At 36.6% G+C, this 15,680-nt stretch overlaps 2 protein-coding genes across 2 annotated transcripts; both read left to right on the forward strand.

Annotated features, from left to right (window-relative positions):
• Positions 1 to 1,480: 1,480 nt before the first annotated feature.
• On the forward strand, positions 1,481 to 9,540 carry LOC117904121. Its single transcript, XM_034816638.1, has 5 exons — positions 1,481 to 1,498; positions 1,657 to 2,202; positions 4,426 to 4,539; positions 4,713 to 4,997; positions 8,899 to 9,540. Exons 1-5 carry the CDS (start codon positions 1,481 to 1,483, stop codon positions 9,085 to 9,087), a joined length of 1,152 nt encoding a protein of 383 aa, XP_034672529.1. The 3' UTR covers positions 9,088 to 9,540.
• Positions 9,541 to 10,184: 644 nt separating this feature from the next.
• On the forward strand, positions 10,185 to 12,253 carry LOC117904797. Its single transcript, XM_034817559.1, has 2 exons — positions 10,185 to 11,610; positions 11,768 to 12,253. Exons 1-2 carry the CDS (start codon positions 10,948 to 10,950, stop codon positions 11,921 to 11,923), a joined length of 819 nt encoding a protein of 272 aa, XP_034673450.1. The 5' UTR covers positions 10,185 to 10,947; the 3' UTR covers positions 11,924 to 12,253.
• The last annotated feature ends 3,427 nt before the right edge of the window (positions 12,254 to 15,680 follow it).

Consider the following 15,680-nt stretch of genomic DNA (forward strand, 5'->3'; position numbering starts at 1 on the left):
ATTAATTTCTTCAACACATTTTCTGCTTAAGATGACGGAAAAACATCAAGGCCATGAATTGAAAGGGTGATTTAGTTTCATCATAGTAGAAAAGTTGTACTATTTATCTTAATTGAGATTAAACTAGAATAGCGATGGAAGACTTAGATATTAAGATTAGGTTTCTTTTGGGTTTGAAGAGGAAGATATGGTTTGTGAACAAACTCAAGCCTTTTTATATCATTCGAATATCATCATTTGGATGATCCATCATTTCGTTTGGTGGTAATCGTACCTTTTGAACAAGACCCAGACTTGATCCTATCCCTTTTTCTCTTATTCGATGTTGCACAATCAAACTTTTAGGAAAATTGATTGTTTAGTATATATTATTTGGATCTCTATAAATTTTGAAAGAAACCATAAATAAGAATCATACCTCAAGTGAGAGAGAAATAATATATTTTCTCAAATTATAGATGTTTGGTTGAAGAGAAGTGAGAGAAAGTGAAGGAAAGATACAGCGTAAAGAAGGCCTTGTTCAAGAGATAAAGATAAGAACTTTTAAGTAAGCGCCTAACCCTTTAATAGTAATCTCATGAAGAAATGTCTCCTTGTCATTCTTATGAATCTTTGCATATAACATATGTATGTTTAATAGATTTAAGCTCATAAATGATTCCCCGCTTTTTGACATTTAATTGTTTGACTTCTTTATTTTAATCTAAAGGCCTTAAAATAATTTCAAAATCTTCATGTTTGACCAAAAAGATGTTTTATGGCATGGTTGAATCATATCAATCTCGATGTTGATTTTGCTAATCAATGGTATGGAGAAAAACATTTAATTGAAGTGGTTAATTTCAAAGTTTTTATGAAACCTTATGTTTACTCTATTCTTGTATGAGTTAACTTTATTTTTAATTTGTCTAAGAATTTTAGGTGTTGGAAAGGAAGAAAAATGATAGGAGGCTTGGGAAGAAGTCAACAAAATTGAACTTTGACAAGTTTCAAATATATATTTAATACCCGTTTGACAATGATTTTTGAAAGTGCTTCTAACATTTTTAATACTTGAAAATTTTTATCATTCAAATGTTAGAAAAACTAGAAATGTTTTTTTGAATCACTGATAAATACACTCTTAATTTAGGGTGTTATGAGCCTTTATGTTGTTAGGATTCCAATTTTAGCATGAAGTAGACTTGATAAAGGATGATTACGGAGATTTCATGTATTTTAGAAGTTGTTTGGTTGATGAGAAAATAAGAGTTGTAGGAAAGGAGACAAAAAAAGATTCTACCTTGGATTTCAATCTATTAAGGATTTCATTGAATAAAAAAATAGTTGTCAATTAATTGAATATAATAGTTTTACTTATATCAAAACTTTGAGTGTTGGATACGTGAGTTATGTTCGGACTTTTAGGACTAAATACAATAGATTTTAATTTTTTGAGATTTCATCGAAGGGCGTTTATATCTTAAAAAATTTCAATAAAATGACGGATATTAAGAAAGTTTAGAGGATGCAATTTTAAAAATATTTATTTATTTATCATGTAATTAGAAAAATAAACCAATTTTTTAAAAGGAAATTTCCAATAATAAAAAAAGAGAAAAAAAAAAAGAAAAAAGAAAAAAAGGTGGGGTTGAGTTTGATTGAAAAAAATGAGAGGCAACTCGAAGAGGAGAATTGGTGTGGGAGGAGCGAAGACAGATAGAAATGGTGGCAATCTCACTCTACCGAGGAAACCTTCACAGAGTGCCCGACGTTACTCGCCGATGGCTAATGCCAACCAATGGTATTTCCCTTAAAGATTTCCGTTCTCTCCTCTCCCGCCGTTCCGCCGCCTTATCTCGCCTCCGCTCTGCCGCCGGAACTTCCTCCAACCCTAACCCCATTCTTCACAAAGTGAAGCTGGAGAAAGAAGAAGAACCCACCAACGCCATTGGCTGTCCCGCTCGGCCTCAAGAGGAGCAGCCACCGAAGGTGATCAATCCTGAAGAGGAGGAGGAAGAGGAGAAGCCTGCTCTGAATGGGAAGGGCAAAGAAGGAAAAGGGTCGGATGGTGATGACTGTGTTGCGAAATCGGTGGGTGTGTCTGGATCTTCGCCTGGTTCTAACCCTATCGTGCCGGAGAATGCTTCTGATCCCGCGGATGGCCATGGCAATTCCCAGGGTGAAAAGGCCGTGGCGGTTTCGCAAAACCCTAATTTGGAGGTATGAAATTTTCGTAGCTTTTATCAGATTTTTTTCTTGTTTAATTTGATGTTGCTCAGGCTTAAATATTGATCTTATGCGTAGCTTTTTACGTGTGAAGAACTTTGAAATAACAGTGAATTATTGTTGAATTTGATAGTTTGCGAATGTTATGGTTAGGTTTTTGTTGGCAATGTGTTGAAAATTGCGTGAAAAATCCGAGTTGGAATGTAGTATTAGGTGTGATAAATCCATGTAATAAACTTGAAAGGATCCAAAGGCTTATCTTTTGGGGAGGGGATTCTTCAAATAGAAAGATTCATCTCGTGAAGTTGGGGACTATGTTGGGAGAAATTAGATGGTTGTGGAGGTTTGCAGAAGAAAGGAACAACTTGTGCTGAAAGGTTATCATGGGAAAGTATTTATGGCAAAAAAAAAAAAGTTATCATGGGAAAGTATGGTGATCGGAAGGAGGATGGTATTTCAATAACATCAAGGAGTCTTATGATTTGAGCTGTTGTTTAGACTTAGAAAGGGATTGGAAGACCTTATAACCAGAATGCGGGCGGTTTTGGGGAATGTTCACTCCACCATATTTTGATGGGAGGTTTTGGTGTTCCAAGAACTCTTTGAAAGACAGATCCCCATCTGCATTTAATCTGGCTACTTAGATTTAAGGATAGTTTCAATTCTTTTGGATTTTTAATTGATAGGCTTTGGTATGCTTTGGTGTATATTTTATGAGTGTTGAGTGTTGTATCCAATTCTTAGGTTAAATTTTCTACAAATAAGGGATTTATTGGCTTCCTTTAATCCTTTTAAAAGATGAGAGAAGGGGAAAAGAAAGAAAGAAAGAAAAAGACTGAGAAGAAGAGATAAGATTTATGTGCCACTATAATGGTTAGGTGTCACATGCACAAAGTTTCCAGCATTTTTTTTTTGTTTTTGATAAGTGCACAAAGTTTCCTGCATTGGGACAACAAAAGTTTCAGCCTTGTAAAATCATCATCCTTGTCTATGGTTTTACCATTGACTGGCTCATTGTGTATAGGTGGTTTTCCTAGGGGTGTAGGTGGCAATCCTTCTTGAGAATCTCTAAGTACTGACTAGGGTTTCATTCTAGTGTAGATTCATATATTGTTTCCTCCTCATGATGCTTTCCAAGATTTTTCAACAAATGACCTAGGTTCATAGCCAGTTTGGTCATGATATCTTTCATCTCTTTTAGATTGGCTTGTAGGGTTTTCACAGTGATTATAAGGTTTTGTATACCCATTTGAAGGGCGAAATGGGATTGTTCTAATTCAGCGACCTTCATGTTTAGTAAGAACAAAGGTCTAGAAAAAAATGGAAATGAGGACAAATTATTAGAAACGAGTTAATGTTGAGATAAAATGGAATTACTTCAATTAATACCAAATTTCTTCTAGAATGGATGCACATGATAGAAATAAAAACTCAAATAATGGACTATGTAATGGCTCTAAAGAAAGGCACAAGAGACGAAATATTTATGAAATAAGTAAGGCTAAATAAAAGGTTTTATTTCTTTTTATAAGAAGGGAATATGAAAATAAAGGCAAGTATCCTAACACATTACTTATTAAACCAAAGAATTAACATAAAAGCACAAATTTTCAAGTAGTAGAAGAATTACCTTTGAGACTTACTAGAGGAATTGAGCCCTAAGATTGGCGCAAGGATTCCAACAATGGAATACATGTCCAAAAACCGTCCTTGGCTGTACTTTAGTACCTGTAGTTTAATGGGAGGAATGCCAAATTGTTCTCATTCAGATCTAGAAGCATTTGTGAAAATACTTTCTGTTGTGTTTATTGTATAGGATTACATATGAAAAAATATATAGAGAGAGAATGATTGTATAAAGATAGCTTAGGAAATAAGGCCTATGATTATGCTATCAAAGATAAATAAAATAAGTGAAGAATGCCAAGAAAGAAAAAAATCCTAGGAGATTCTATGTACAACTATACCATTCTTACATCTCATATGGGTGGGAAAAATCTTCAATAATCTGCCACCCAAGTTGGAAGATTTTTCCAACTGACAGATTTTCCGACACAAATCATTGTAGTATAAATGGTAGGAGTGCCATTTTGTACTGTTCAATTTGAAAGATTTGTGTGATATCTTGAATATGCTTTCAAACCACCTTTTTCTTTTATCCTTCCTTTTCATTTATGACAATATTCTTATTGGTTTGGGTATATTTTTACTTGCTAGGCAAACAAAAATGTGGATGCAGTAAATGATCAGGAGAAAAGGAAAAGGGAGATTGAAGAGAAGTTGCAAATTTTGAATGCAAAGAAGCATAATTTAGTACAAGTGCTGAAGCAGGTCAGCTTTTGTCCTTTTTTTTCCCCAGTCTTTCTCCAAAATCAATGCTGGAGTAGAGATCTCAGGTGCTATGACATCAACTCCTGGCTTTGGAGTTTATTTTTGAATTTTAGGATTACATTTTTTTCAAACCATGATTGATAACTGGGAAACTAATTATTGGTGGTTCACAGATCTTGAATGCAGAAGAGGAATTGAAGAGACGGAATAATATGCAAGGAATGACAATTCGCCCATCTGGTCCACTTCATATTGATACTACAAATGACTCTGGATCATTGACTCGTCAAGTTACTCCCAGGTTGGGTTCAGATGCAAACCTTGGTGGTGAGATGGAAGGTGGTGAACCTGATGATAGTTCAAACCATAATATGCATTCTCGCCATTTGCTTCGAATGAGCAGTACATCACCGTCTTCAGATTCTCCTCTTAGAAGGCCTTACATTCAACATAATGCAGTAAGTTCTTTCAGTATCATATCATTGAGGTTGCAAAACATGCTGCAGTTCATCTTAGACATCTTTACGTCTCTTCTTATATCTATTTCATATTTGCCAAATGCTGATCCTGGCATTAGTTTTATGGTAGGATTTTTTATTTATTTATTTTTTGTTTGGGGGGAGGACAATTCATCTATTTTATGTGATCATGTGAAGAATTTATTATACTTCTGAATTTATATGCTTGTATGTGTGTGTGTGTGTGTATTAAGAGTAATTAAAATATTGTTATGGCTGAATCTTGCAAATATTAGTATATGAAGCAAACAAAGGGATCTTGAATAGTATGACTATAATAACTACTCCAAATACTTTTGTCAATTGTTAGAACTACTTGGAACTTTTTAATTTTTTGATTTGTAAAACATAGTGTAGAATGGTGGTGGAAGATTTCAAAAAGTGAGCAGATTTGGAGGAAATCTCCTGGAGATAGAAATCTAGAGAATTATGGCTAAAAGAGGGGGATAAGAGTACAAAGTTTTTTCACAAAATGGCCAATGCTAGAAGAAGAATTTTTTTTTTTTTGGACAAGTTAAGGATGGATAGGGAACTGTTAACTGAGGAGGAAAGCATTAATGAAGGTGTAGTAAATGATTTTAGTAGAATCCTAGCAAAGCTGAGGGAATGGAGACTGAGCATTAGCGGGTTGTAGTTTGATTCCTTGTCTAGTGTTGAATCTGAAGCATTGGAGACCTCCTTCTTGGAGGAAGAGGTCCTAGCTGCCTTGTCTAGCTTAAGTGGGGATAAAGCCCTTGGACCGGATGGTTTCACCATAGCTTTCTAGCAGTGTTGTTGGGATTTTGTGAAAAGAGAGGTAATGAGTTCCTTCAAAGAATTTGTTTGCTTGGAAAAACAAAATGGGGGTTTAGGCATCAAAAACCTTTCAGTGCTTAATAAAGCTCTCTTGGGAAAGTGGTCTTGGAGATTTGTGTGTGAAAGGAACCCTCTTTGGAAACGAGTAATTGTAGGGAAGTACGGCAACAAGAAGGGGAGTGGTGCTCTAAAGAAGCAAGAGAGGGGTATGAAGTGGGGATGTAGAAGGCAATTAGAAGTGGTTAGGAGGCGCTTAAAGAAAAAATAGGTTTTGAGGTTGGGTCTGGCAACAAGGTGAAGTTCTATATAGATAAGTGGTGTAGAGACACAACCTTGAGGGACTTATTCTCGACCTTTTATTCCATAGCCTCCTCAAAAGATGCTTGGGTGAAGGATGTTTGGGACAATAGTAATTGGAGCCCAAGGATTATTATACAGTTGCATGATTAGGAATTGGAGGAGGTTGTTACTTTTTCTGAGAGATTTTTATGACCATTCCATTAGATTGGGCTCTAAGGATACTATGGTGTGGCTAGGGTCAAAGAATGGTAACTTTTCTGTTAAATTTAATACTCCTTGGTGAATGGGGGAATGAAGCCTTTCCCTCATGACATTGTTTGGCATTCTTGGGTCCCAGTGAAGGTTAGCTTTTTTGCTTAGGAGGCAACCTGGGGCAGGATTTTGACCTTGGATTAGCTTAGGAGGGGTTGGAGGATTCCCAACAAATGCTACATGTGCAAAGAAGAAGAAGAAACGTGTGATCACATTCTTCTTCATTGAACAAAAACAAGTGTTTTGTGGTAGTTGATTTTTGCTCTGTTTAGTGTACAATGGGTAATACACTCTTTTGTTAGAGGGTTTCTTCTTAGTTGGCATGTTCTTCTGTTGGGAAAAAAATAAAAAAGGTTTGGAAGATTGCTCCATTATGCGTGTTCTGGACCTTATGGAGGGAAAGAAATAGGAGAGTTTTTGATAACTATGAATGTGTGGATCAAACAATTATGAGTTCTTTCTTGTATTTGTTTTGGGAGTGGATAAGAATGTATATTCGGGGCGGATCTTTATCATTGTTAGAGTTTGTGGACTGGATAGGCTCTTTGTAGGGCATGACTAATGTTTTTTGTATTCTCGTGCTTTTTTTGGGTTTTTTGGTTCCTTTATATACATCATGTATACTTCTTTTTATTCTAATACATTTACACTTATCAAAAAAAAAAAAACAAAAAAAAAAAAACCAATGACCTCCATTGTCTCCCCTTTCCCATAGGTTTGCCACTATGGCATTCTTATGTGAAGCTAAACTAAGCAGAAGAGGAAAGGCTTCTTTAGACTGATCTCCCCCACCCAATTGTCCCTCCAAAATTTTGTTCTTCTACCATTTTTTACCCAGATGATTGTCCTATGGCTAAAATCCTACTAACCTTTTCTAATGTTGTTCCATAGACTCGTATCAAAAGACTCCCTCACCTCACAAGAGATCCACCTCCCTTCCATCTTCCCGAATTTCCTTTCAATGATTTTCTTTCATAAGCTTTCTCTCTGAAGAGCAAACCACAACAACCATTTGTTAAGTGAGGCCCGATGGAGTATCTCTAATCTTCTAATACCCAAACCTTGAAACTCCTTGCAAACCTTAGACCAACTCACTAAGTGCATCTTGTTGCCTTCCCAAAGATTTCCCCACAAAAAATTTCTTTGAATATTTTCTAATTTGTTTATTATCTTCTTAGGAATAGCAAAGAGGGACATAAAGTGGATTGGTAAGCTTGAGAGGATGCTCTTAATAAGAACTAATCTACTACCATTAGACAATTACTGCTTCTTTCAAGAGGCCAATCTTCTATTAAACCTTTCCTCAACAGAATCCCACACAATAGAAGACTTGTGAGGTGCTCCCAAGGGCAAACCGAAATAAGTAGAGAACCACCCAACCTTGCATCCCAGCAAAGATGCCAAACTGTCCACTTCCTCCACATCCCCCACTGGAAAGAGCTCACTCTTTTGATGATTAATTTTTAAGCCTGACACAACATCAAAGCCAATAACAATACACCTCCAATATCTAAGTTGATCCAAATTTATCTCTCAAAAAAGAGGAGTATCATCTGCAAACAGGAGGTGGGAGATTTGGTAACCTTCTTCCCATCTATCCCTGACTTTGAAGCGATGAACTCAAGATTAGACAACTCAAAGCTTCCATAACTAATACAGAAAAATAAGGTGAGAGAGGGTCAACCTGCTGCAAACCTCCTGGAGTCTGGAAGAATTTTGATAAGGAACCATTTCATTCTGAGCAGGCATGACATGTTTGGGGAGTGTCCAGAGTATTGGCATAAGTTACGGTGGACAGGCGATTTAGTGGACATGATTAATGCGTATGCTTGATTCTATTGACTAAGGAGCGGTACTCTCAGAAAATGAAATGATTGAGGCAAGGGAGAGAGAAATAAGATAGGAATAAAAAAAATCAAGATCAAGCACATGTAGTGCCCTAGTTAGATATATGGAGAACTTCTGGATAACTGATTTCAGGGTTAGCCATGGGCAGCACAAAGGGACCTTCAACAATTGCCAGGTCATTGCAGCTAAGCAAGTTTGATATTTGGGTTGTTAAATGGAGATAGAAAATGTACCACTAGCTGCAGACCATGAACTTCAATTTGCTTAGCAGTGCTTTGAACTGAAATGTGAACTTTTGAGGATCGAAGTTGAACAAATATATCTTAATTAAGCAGAGCTTCAGCTAACTCATTGCAACTTGAATATCTATCACTTTAAAGATGCAAAAAATGGAAAAGCACAAATATGCATGCATGAACACATTCACGCCATGAATAATCTATTATTAGGATGCAGATATGTAATAAGTAACATATTGTGATTCTGATAAAAATATAATAATATATATATATTATTATATTTTAATTTATGATATATTAAATTGATCAGAATCCATAAACTCTTGCTAGGCCACATTTTAGTGTGAAGATTTTGCTTTGATTATCTTATGATGATATTCATTTTCAGTTGTTGCATTTTTATTCAGGTTCCACATCCATCACGGGCAACTGGTAGTCCATCGCGCTTTGCACCCATAGGACACCAAAGTCATCCTGCAAATCTGCCTACTGTATCTGTATCAGGGACAAATTACATTGCCTCCTCTCCTTCCCCTGCAGCATCTGGTGGTACTTCAGTTTTTCGAGATGCTCGGCTGCCAAGTCCATGGAATTAGAAGCTATTCTGCATGCAGTCTGGAGGTTTCATGCAAGCATTATCTTTGGTACCTCTGATTTAGCATGAAATCTTTGTTGAACACTGTTGCTACCTTTTCGTAGTTTTTTATGTAGTGGGACAAGAAAACCTCTTTCTAGTGTCAAGTTCTTGGCTCATTAGGTCTTAAAAGAATTGAAACTGGATGTAATCTGCTAATTGTTTTTTTGTTTTTATTTTATTTATTAAATTTAATTTTGAATAGAAGCAGCTCAAAGGTAAACTAGTTCATGAATCATCAGTTCCAATGTTGTAAAAATCCCCAAATTTGAAGATTCATACAAATTTTAAGCTGTAAATATTGTCCAAAGAAATAATGTCTTGAGTGGGTTGTAGATCTTCTATTCTCTAGAATTTTATGAATTTTGATCACTGTAAATGCTACTTTTTAATGATATCATTCTTTGCTCCCTAACTTCTTCTGCTTCAAGCTTTGTCTGAAAGGTACTTGATGAGACTGTTTCATAGATTACATTGTGTCATACTTTGTTTTCTTAGAAGTTTCTGAACCATGTTCCTTTACTAAAAACATGAAGCAATTTACAAGTAATTCTTCTAAAGTGCAGGTATTCACCAATAATTTGAGGGGGAATTAAGGTTGGTTCCTTTATGATACAGTTGAAAGTAACTCTCATGCATTATATATTGTTTAAAGCAATGTTCCTTGTCTCTTTAGATTGTTTAAAGTAACGTAAAGTAACCTTTGGTTGTGATAGAATGGCATGTGAAGGTGGTAAATCTGACACCACATGTGTTCTGATTTAAATATGAGTAGAAGATGAGTATTGGTTTTGTTTTTGCTGTTGCGTATGCTTTTGGTTGTATTTGCTTCTCAGTTTTGTTTAATGTTCTCTCTGCAACTTCATGAATGGTTGTTACTGGTAAGGCTTCTATTCCAAATTGGTATTGAAGGACACAAAGTGGTAAAATATATGCAAGACCAAGGGAGCTATATTCTTCTCTATGAAACATATAGTTATGGTCATTTGATCCTGCCTTTTCGGCGTGTCAGTGGTGTGCATTGACCCCATTCCTATGCATGTTAGCTCTGTCCTTTATTTATTTATTTAATTATATGTATATAATTCGATGGATCAATTTCTGGTATCAGTATCTTCAACTTTGGATCTTAACGTCAAGCTTTTAAATCCGGATTATTTCGTCATGATTATTGGATTGTTGATTGATTGAAGGCCCCAATTGTCTTGCCTACAATAGAAACTAGCCATGAATTCCCCCAACCCAAGAGGAGTACCTCCCAGGCATACATAATTTTGATGACTTCCCTTTTCTCTGGGCTTCCACAGTCGATCTCCTTAGCTATGATGAGGAAATCCTGCAAAATTTCAATGTACTTGTGCCCCCCATAAATAAAAGCCCCAACTAAGCAAATTTCAAACTTTTTCTCTGTGCTTGAGCCATGTACCCCGTAAGTGTTTTAATTCATAAATCAGGTTACACGTGAATGCGATTGGAGATGGGGCAGGGCTCCTGTGCTGGAAATTTGTATTTGGTCTGGATGTATTAAAAATGAATAAATAAAATCCCAATTCTTGTTGGAGAAAAGGTAAGTAGATAACAGTCAACTGACCGCAAAACAGACCTCTCCTCCTCTTCCGTCGCTGCAGCAGCATATGGTAGACCGTAGACCAAACAAGAAAGCCGTGACTCATCACATAAGTCCAAATCCATTGAACCCCACCACCCCCTAACCACACCTCCCAGGCAGCCAGGCTTCCACCATTTCCCCTCATTTATCCACAAAATCCCACGCCACCCCACCCACAGGTGCATCTTAGAAGCTTCAGATCCCAAGACATCCATGGATCCCACACGCAAAAAGCACCCCAAATCCTCCTCCACCCCCTCCTCCACCTCTGCTCTCTCAGATCCCTCTGCCCACAAAATCTCAAACCACTTCTCCCGGCACAAACTCCACACTACCCTCAATGCCAAGAATCCGCCGCCTCGTGTGGACACCCGTTTGCAGGCTAAGGCCATGACAGTTTCCCTCATAGGTGCTGACTCCTCCAATGCTTTTATCATCAAGCCAAACCGCAAGCACGCAGCGCCTGCAGCAAAAATGGATGCACCACCCCCAGCTGAAAGCAAGGAGAGGCTGAAGAAGTCTCCAGTGAAGAAGGAAAAGGAGAAGAAAGAATCTCAGGACAGGCGCGATATCAAGAAACTGTCCTCTAAAGAAGTCAATGATATCAACAAAGTATTGAAAGTAGCCAAAGAAAAAGAATCTCTACAGGGACATGGACATGATATCATGAGGCGGCCTTCTTTTTCGCTTGGCAGGAGAAGATCTTTCTGCAGCTCACAAGTTGAGTTAGCTGGTTTCTTGGCCAGCACTGGGGTGAAAGTTGTGTCTGTTGACATGCCACCCTTTATGCAGATCCATGCTGTGGATTGTGCAAGGAATGCTTATGACAGCTTGGAGAAGTTCACTTCCAAGACCCTTGCCATGACTCTAAAGAAGGTACCTAATGGCACTTCAAATTGATCATTCTTGGGATTTTGATTACATGGGTGTTTCAAATTTTCAAGTTTTCCATTTCTTGGGTCTAGTTTTTGAATTGTGGGTCAGTGATTGACTAAAGGGTATATGGTATGGTGGGGGTTATGATTTTTTGCAGGAATTTGATGGGGTATATGGACCAGCATGGCATTGTATTGTTGGGACAAGCTTTGGGTCCTTTGTAACACATTCAGTTGGAGGGTTTATGTATTTCGCAATGGATCACAAGTTGTATATCCTCTTGTTTAAGACCGCTGTACAGAGAGCAGATTGAGGTGGACAACTTGGAAGCTAAGATCTCACAGCTTTCTGGTATAGAAAAATTTTGACAACCAAGAGCCAAGCAAGCGCTAGTGCTGTCTCCTCTGCAGCTTGTACATGGTTTTTCTCAGGAATGCATAGGAGACTTCTTTCTTTCCATTGTTCTCTTGTCATCAAAAGAAACCTTTTTGAGTTGTATACTTTCAGGGTTTAGATATATAATATAATAACCCATTTACTACCAGCCCCTATGCATTATGCAATTAGATCATCTTTCAACTTTCTAGTTTTTTTTTCCTCTTTACTTGATTGAAATATATGCACTGTACAACTTGAATGCTCAGTCCATGAAGTGACTTCTTACATTGGTGATGTGGTGGAGTAACGATAAAGCAAACCTAGGGTGGTCCAATGCCTGAGGAATGGTCCTAACAAGAAAAAGGAAGCATGGCTCGTGAATCCATGAATACCAGGGTGGTAAATCCCAAATTTTCAGACTCCATGTCCTCATGAAACCATGTGAGCCATTTTCATTGGAAAGTCCTCTGGTTTGTCTCCTCCATGGAGTAGATAATATGAGTGATCAATATTCTCAGCATTGAATCACAGGTAAGGTTATATGGCAATCCTACAATGGCCACTAAAATAAAAATAAAAATAAAACCTTGGAGGGAAGAGTTTTCAGTTTTTGACAACCGAAAGGATGAGCTTTCATGTGAAAATGCAACTTCTGGTCCAATTTTTCCTGTACTAATCCCAAACTGTTCACTTGCAAATTTTACAAATGTAAAATTTTCACATCGCCTTACCAATTCCATCACTGGTGAGTTTCCTTTTTAATGGGGTGATGATCGATTGCAGTGTCACTCCTTAATAGACATGGCATGCTTGGTGTTATTACTCATTAAAACAGCCCAGGTCTGGTTACCCAGAGAAAGGGCAATGCCCTAATACTCAATAACTTCACAGGCAGCTCAGTCTGAGAATGATAAAGGAGTCATGTCCCTACACATGATTATTGTATACCATATCCAATGGTCAATTAATGTGATACTTGAATGCACATTCTTTCTTTGACTTGTCATAAGAAAATGTTTATTATAGTTGTATTGATCCAAGAAAGCAGTTGCCTGGACTTACTTCAATCTCCAGAAGCCTCCAGCTTCTCTTATAGTTTGTTTCTTCCACAATTTTCAGCTTCGCTTCTGGTGGACTTCTCTGAATGACTAGTCCACCAAAAATCATAGCACCCAGACACGCTAGTGTGATTAGGTTTCCTGTTTCTTTCTTCATTTTTTTTTTCAATTTTACAGTGTTGATCATTGTTGGGTGCCGCAAAGGACATTCATTATCTGACCTTTTGAGGGTTGTATGGGGACCCAATGAGTTTATGCAGCTTGGGCATAGGGGGCCTTTGTACCAGCCAATCAAGAAGTGGGGCATCATGGCTCTGTTAGTGAGGGCCCTCAAGGGGTAGCCAAGGTCTCAAATGTTAGGAAGAGTCTTATCCCTCAAGCTCAACCGATAAAAACTAAGCAACTACTCTCACATCTGCTTCAAAACAAATAGAGGAGGCACTGAACCCATAACTTAAAGCATGCAAGTAATCAAACTTCAAACCCCATTTCCCAGAAGTTTAAGCTTGTGACTTGTGAGAAGTTAGCTAATAGTATCCATTAGCCTTGCTACCACATATAGTCCTGCAGGGGAAAAATTGACTAGCTCAATGGTATGTACAGAGGCGACAATTTTCATGAAAAAGGCATTGGCATACTATTTTTCTTAAATTCTATAGGACAATCCTTGGACACAAATGGGTAAACAGCCTTCCTTGTAACTTGCTTTTACACCACATTTTACCTGGACCCTTTCCACATAAAAACTTGGTTTCTTCCTTGTTTATCTTTCTTGTGGCTAAGACATTGGAAAATAGTACCAATTCCCATAAGAATCCAAACCCAAACCTACCAACCAGACCCCATCATAATCCCAATTGAACTAATGTCTTGGTGAAAGGAACTTGTTGAATTCCGGGTATAGACAAGTTCTGGGTTAGGGTCACTTCATGGGCATCTCCTCCTCTCAGCCATTTGCCATTAAGCACCGCTGGTAACAAACCTTCTCTTATGGTCTTGGAGGTGATGGCATGGTGCCATACTTGATGTAACAGTGGGCATTTTTCCCATTAGTAGCATGACTCTTTGTGGGTATTTTGATTATGTATTTTATGCGATGTGGACAACAGATGACCATGAAAATGATACTCTCACTGCTTTTTACACCAAATTGCTTTTTGGGCATGTGCTGAAAACCCACATTGAGAGAGTTGTGGGAAGGTGTTAGTCATCTCAATAGCCATCACTAACACAAAATATACCAGTCAATGTTTGTAGTGAAAACAAGCAGAGCCACACATTGGTGATGCCACGTTAAGCATGGCTAGAAGACCCTTTCTAGTGACACTATGTGCTTAACTAAATCTTATACTTTTGCTAGCCAAGTTAGGCACTAGTTTTTTACAAAAGCAAATGCAAAGATTTTATCTTCTACGTCTCTGAAATTGTCAATCCTTTGCTTACCGGCAATCTCCCTCCTTAGAATGAGATTGGAAACCAACTCCTCTCGTTTCATGTCCATGATTTCTTATTTTCATTCCTTAATGTGTTTGGATTGTTTCTTAAAACAAGAATAGGAACAAAAAAAAAAAAATTCATTAGTAGGAGAACTAAATCCTAATCCTTTGAGATTTTGATTCCGATTCTATTCATGGTATCATGATTCACTTTCTTACTTCCGTTCTTTTTCTCATAAATCAAATACCATATTCTTATTCTCCTATACCAAGGTTTGGCACAGGAGAATCCGAATAGAGATAAAAGATGTGTTTTGATAAATGAGAATAGGAATAAAAAAAAATTAAGAATAAAAGTATTTACCATGCATAAGAGAAAAATCAAAATCTTAATATGAACGAGATTTGTTTTTCAAAATAATGAAGTTTTTACTTCTATTTTTACTTTAAAAGATAATCTAAATATGTTAATAATTCTTATTTTCTATTCCGATATCATTTACACCATCTTAAGAATCTTGACTATATTTTTCTTGCAAACTCTTTGCTCTCGCTTTACATAAATAAAAAGCACGATTAAGTGTATTTACGAAGTTTGATGAAGTTGACATTTAAAAAAACCCGATTCTTCATTTATTATTATATCAAATTGTCGGTTTCAAAAAATATATATACAAGCTAAAACAAATTCATGAACACACTTTGTTTGTTATGTGTAATTATTTAGACTATGTAAGGTGCAACATATCATGAGGCTTAATCCAAAGGTTCATCACAATCAATTTTAGGACTATCTTAATCATTTAATTCCTAGTCCCATCATAAAACAATACAAATTAATTAGGTACATGTCTAAAGAAAATTTTGCAAACAAGATATTTCATAACTTTGCCCCTCACATTGTGCTTATTTACATAAAATTTGGCATTGGACCCACATTGGTTTGAATATGAAATTAAACCATTTGATTTCATAAAATAAAAAGGAAATTTTCATAAATTTGCCACTCATGTTGTGTTTATTTTACATATTTGGCATTGGACCCATAAATGATTTGAATATGAAATTTAGCTATTTTGAACGACAATTTTTTATTTTTCATAACAAAAACTATAAAAATATGTTTGATAATTAAAAAATATTTTCTGTTTCAATAAAGTATTTTCAGATAACATATTTTAATTATTTTTTATTTATT

The sequence above is a fragment of the Vitis riparia genome, chromosome 17, assembly GCF_004353265.1.
Source record: "Vitis riparia cultivar Riparia Gloire de Montpellier isolate 1030 chromosome 17, EGFV_Vit.rip_1.0, whole genome shotgun sequence".
Taxonomy (NCBI): Eukaryota; Viridiplantae; Streptophyta; class Magnoliopsida; order Vitales; family Vitaceae; genus Vitis; species Vitis riparia.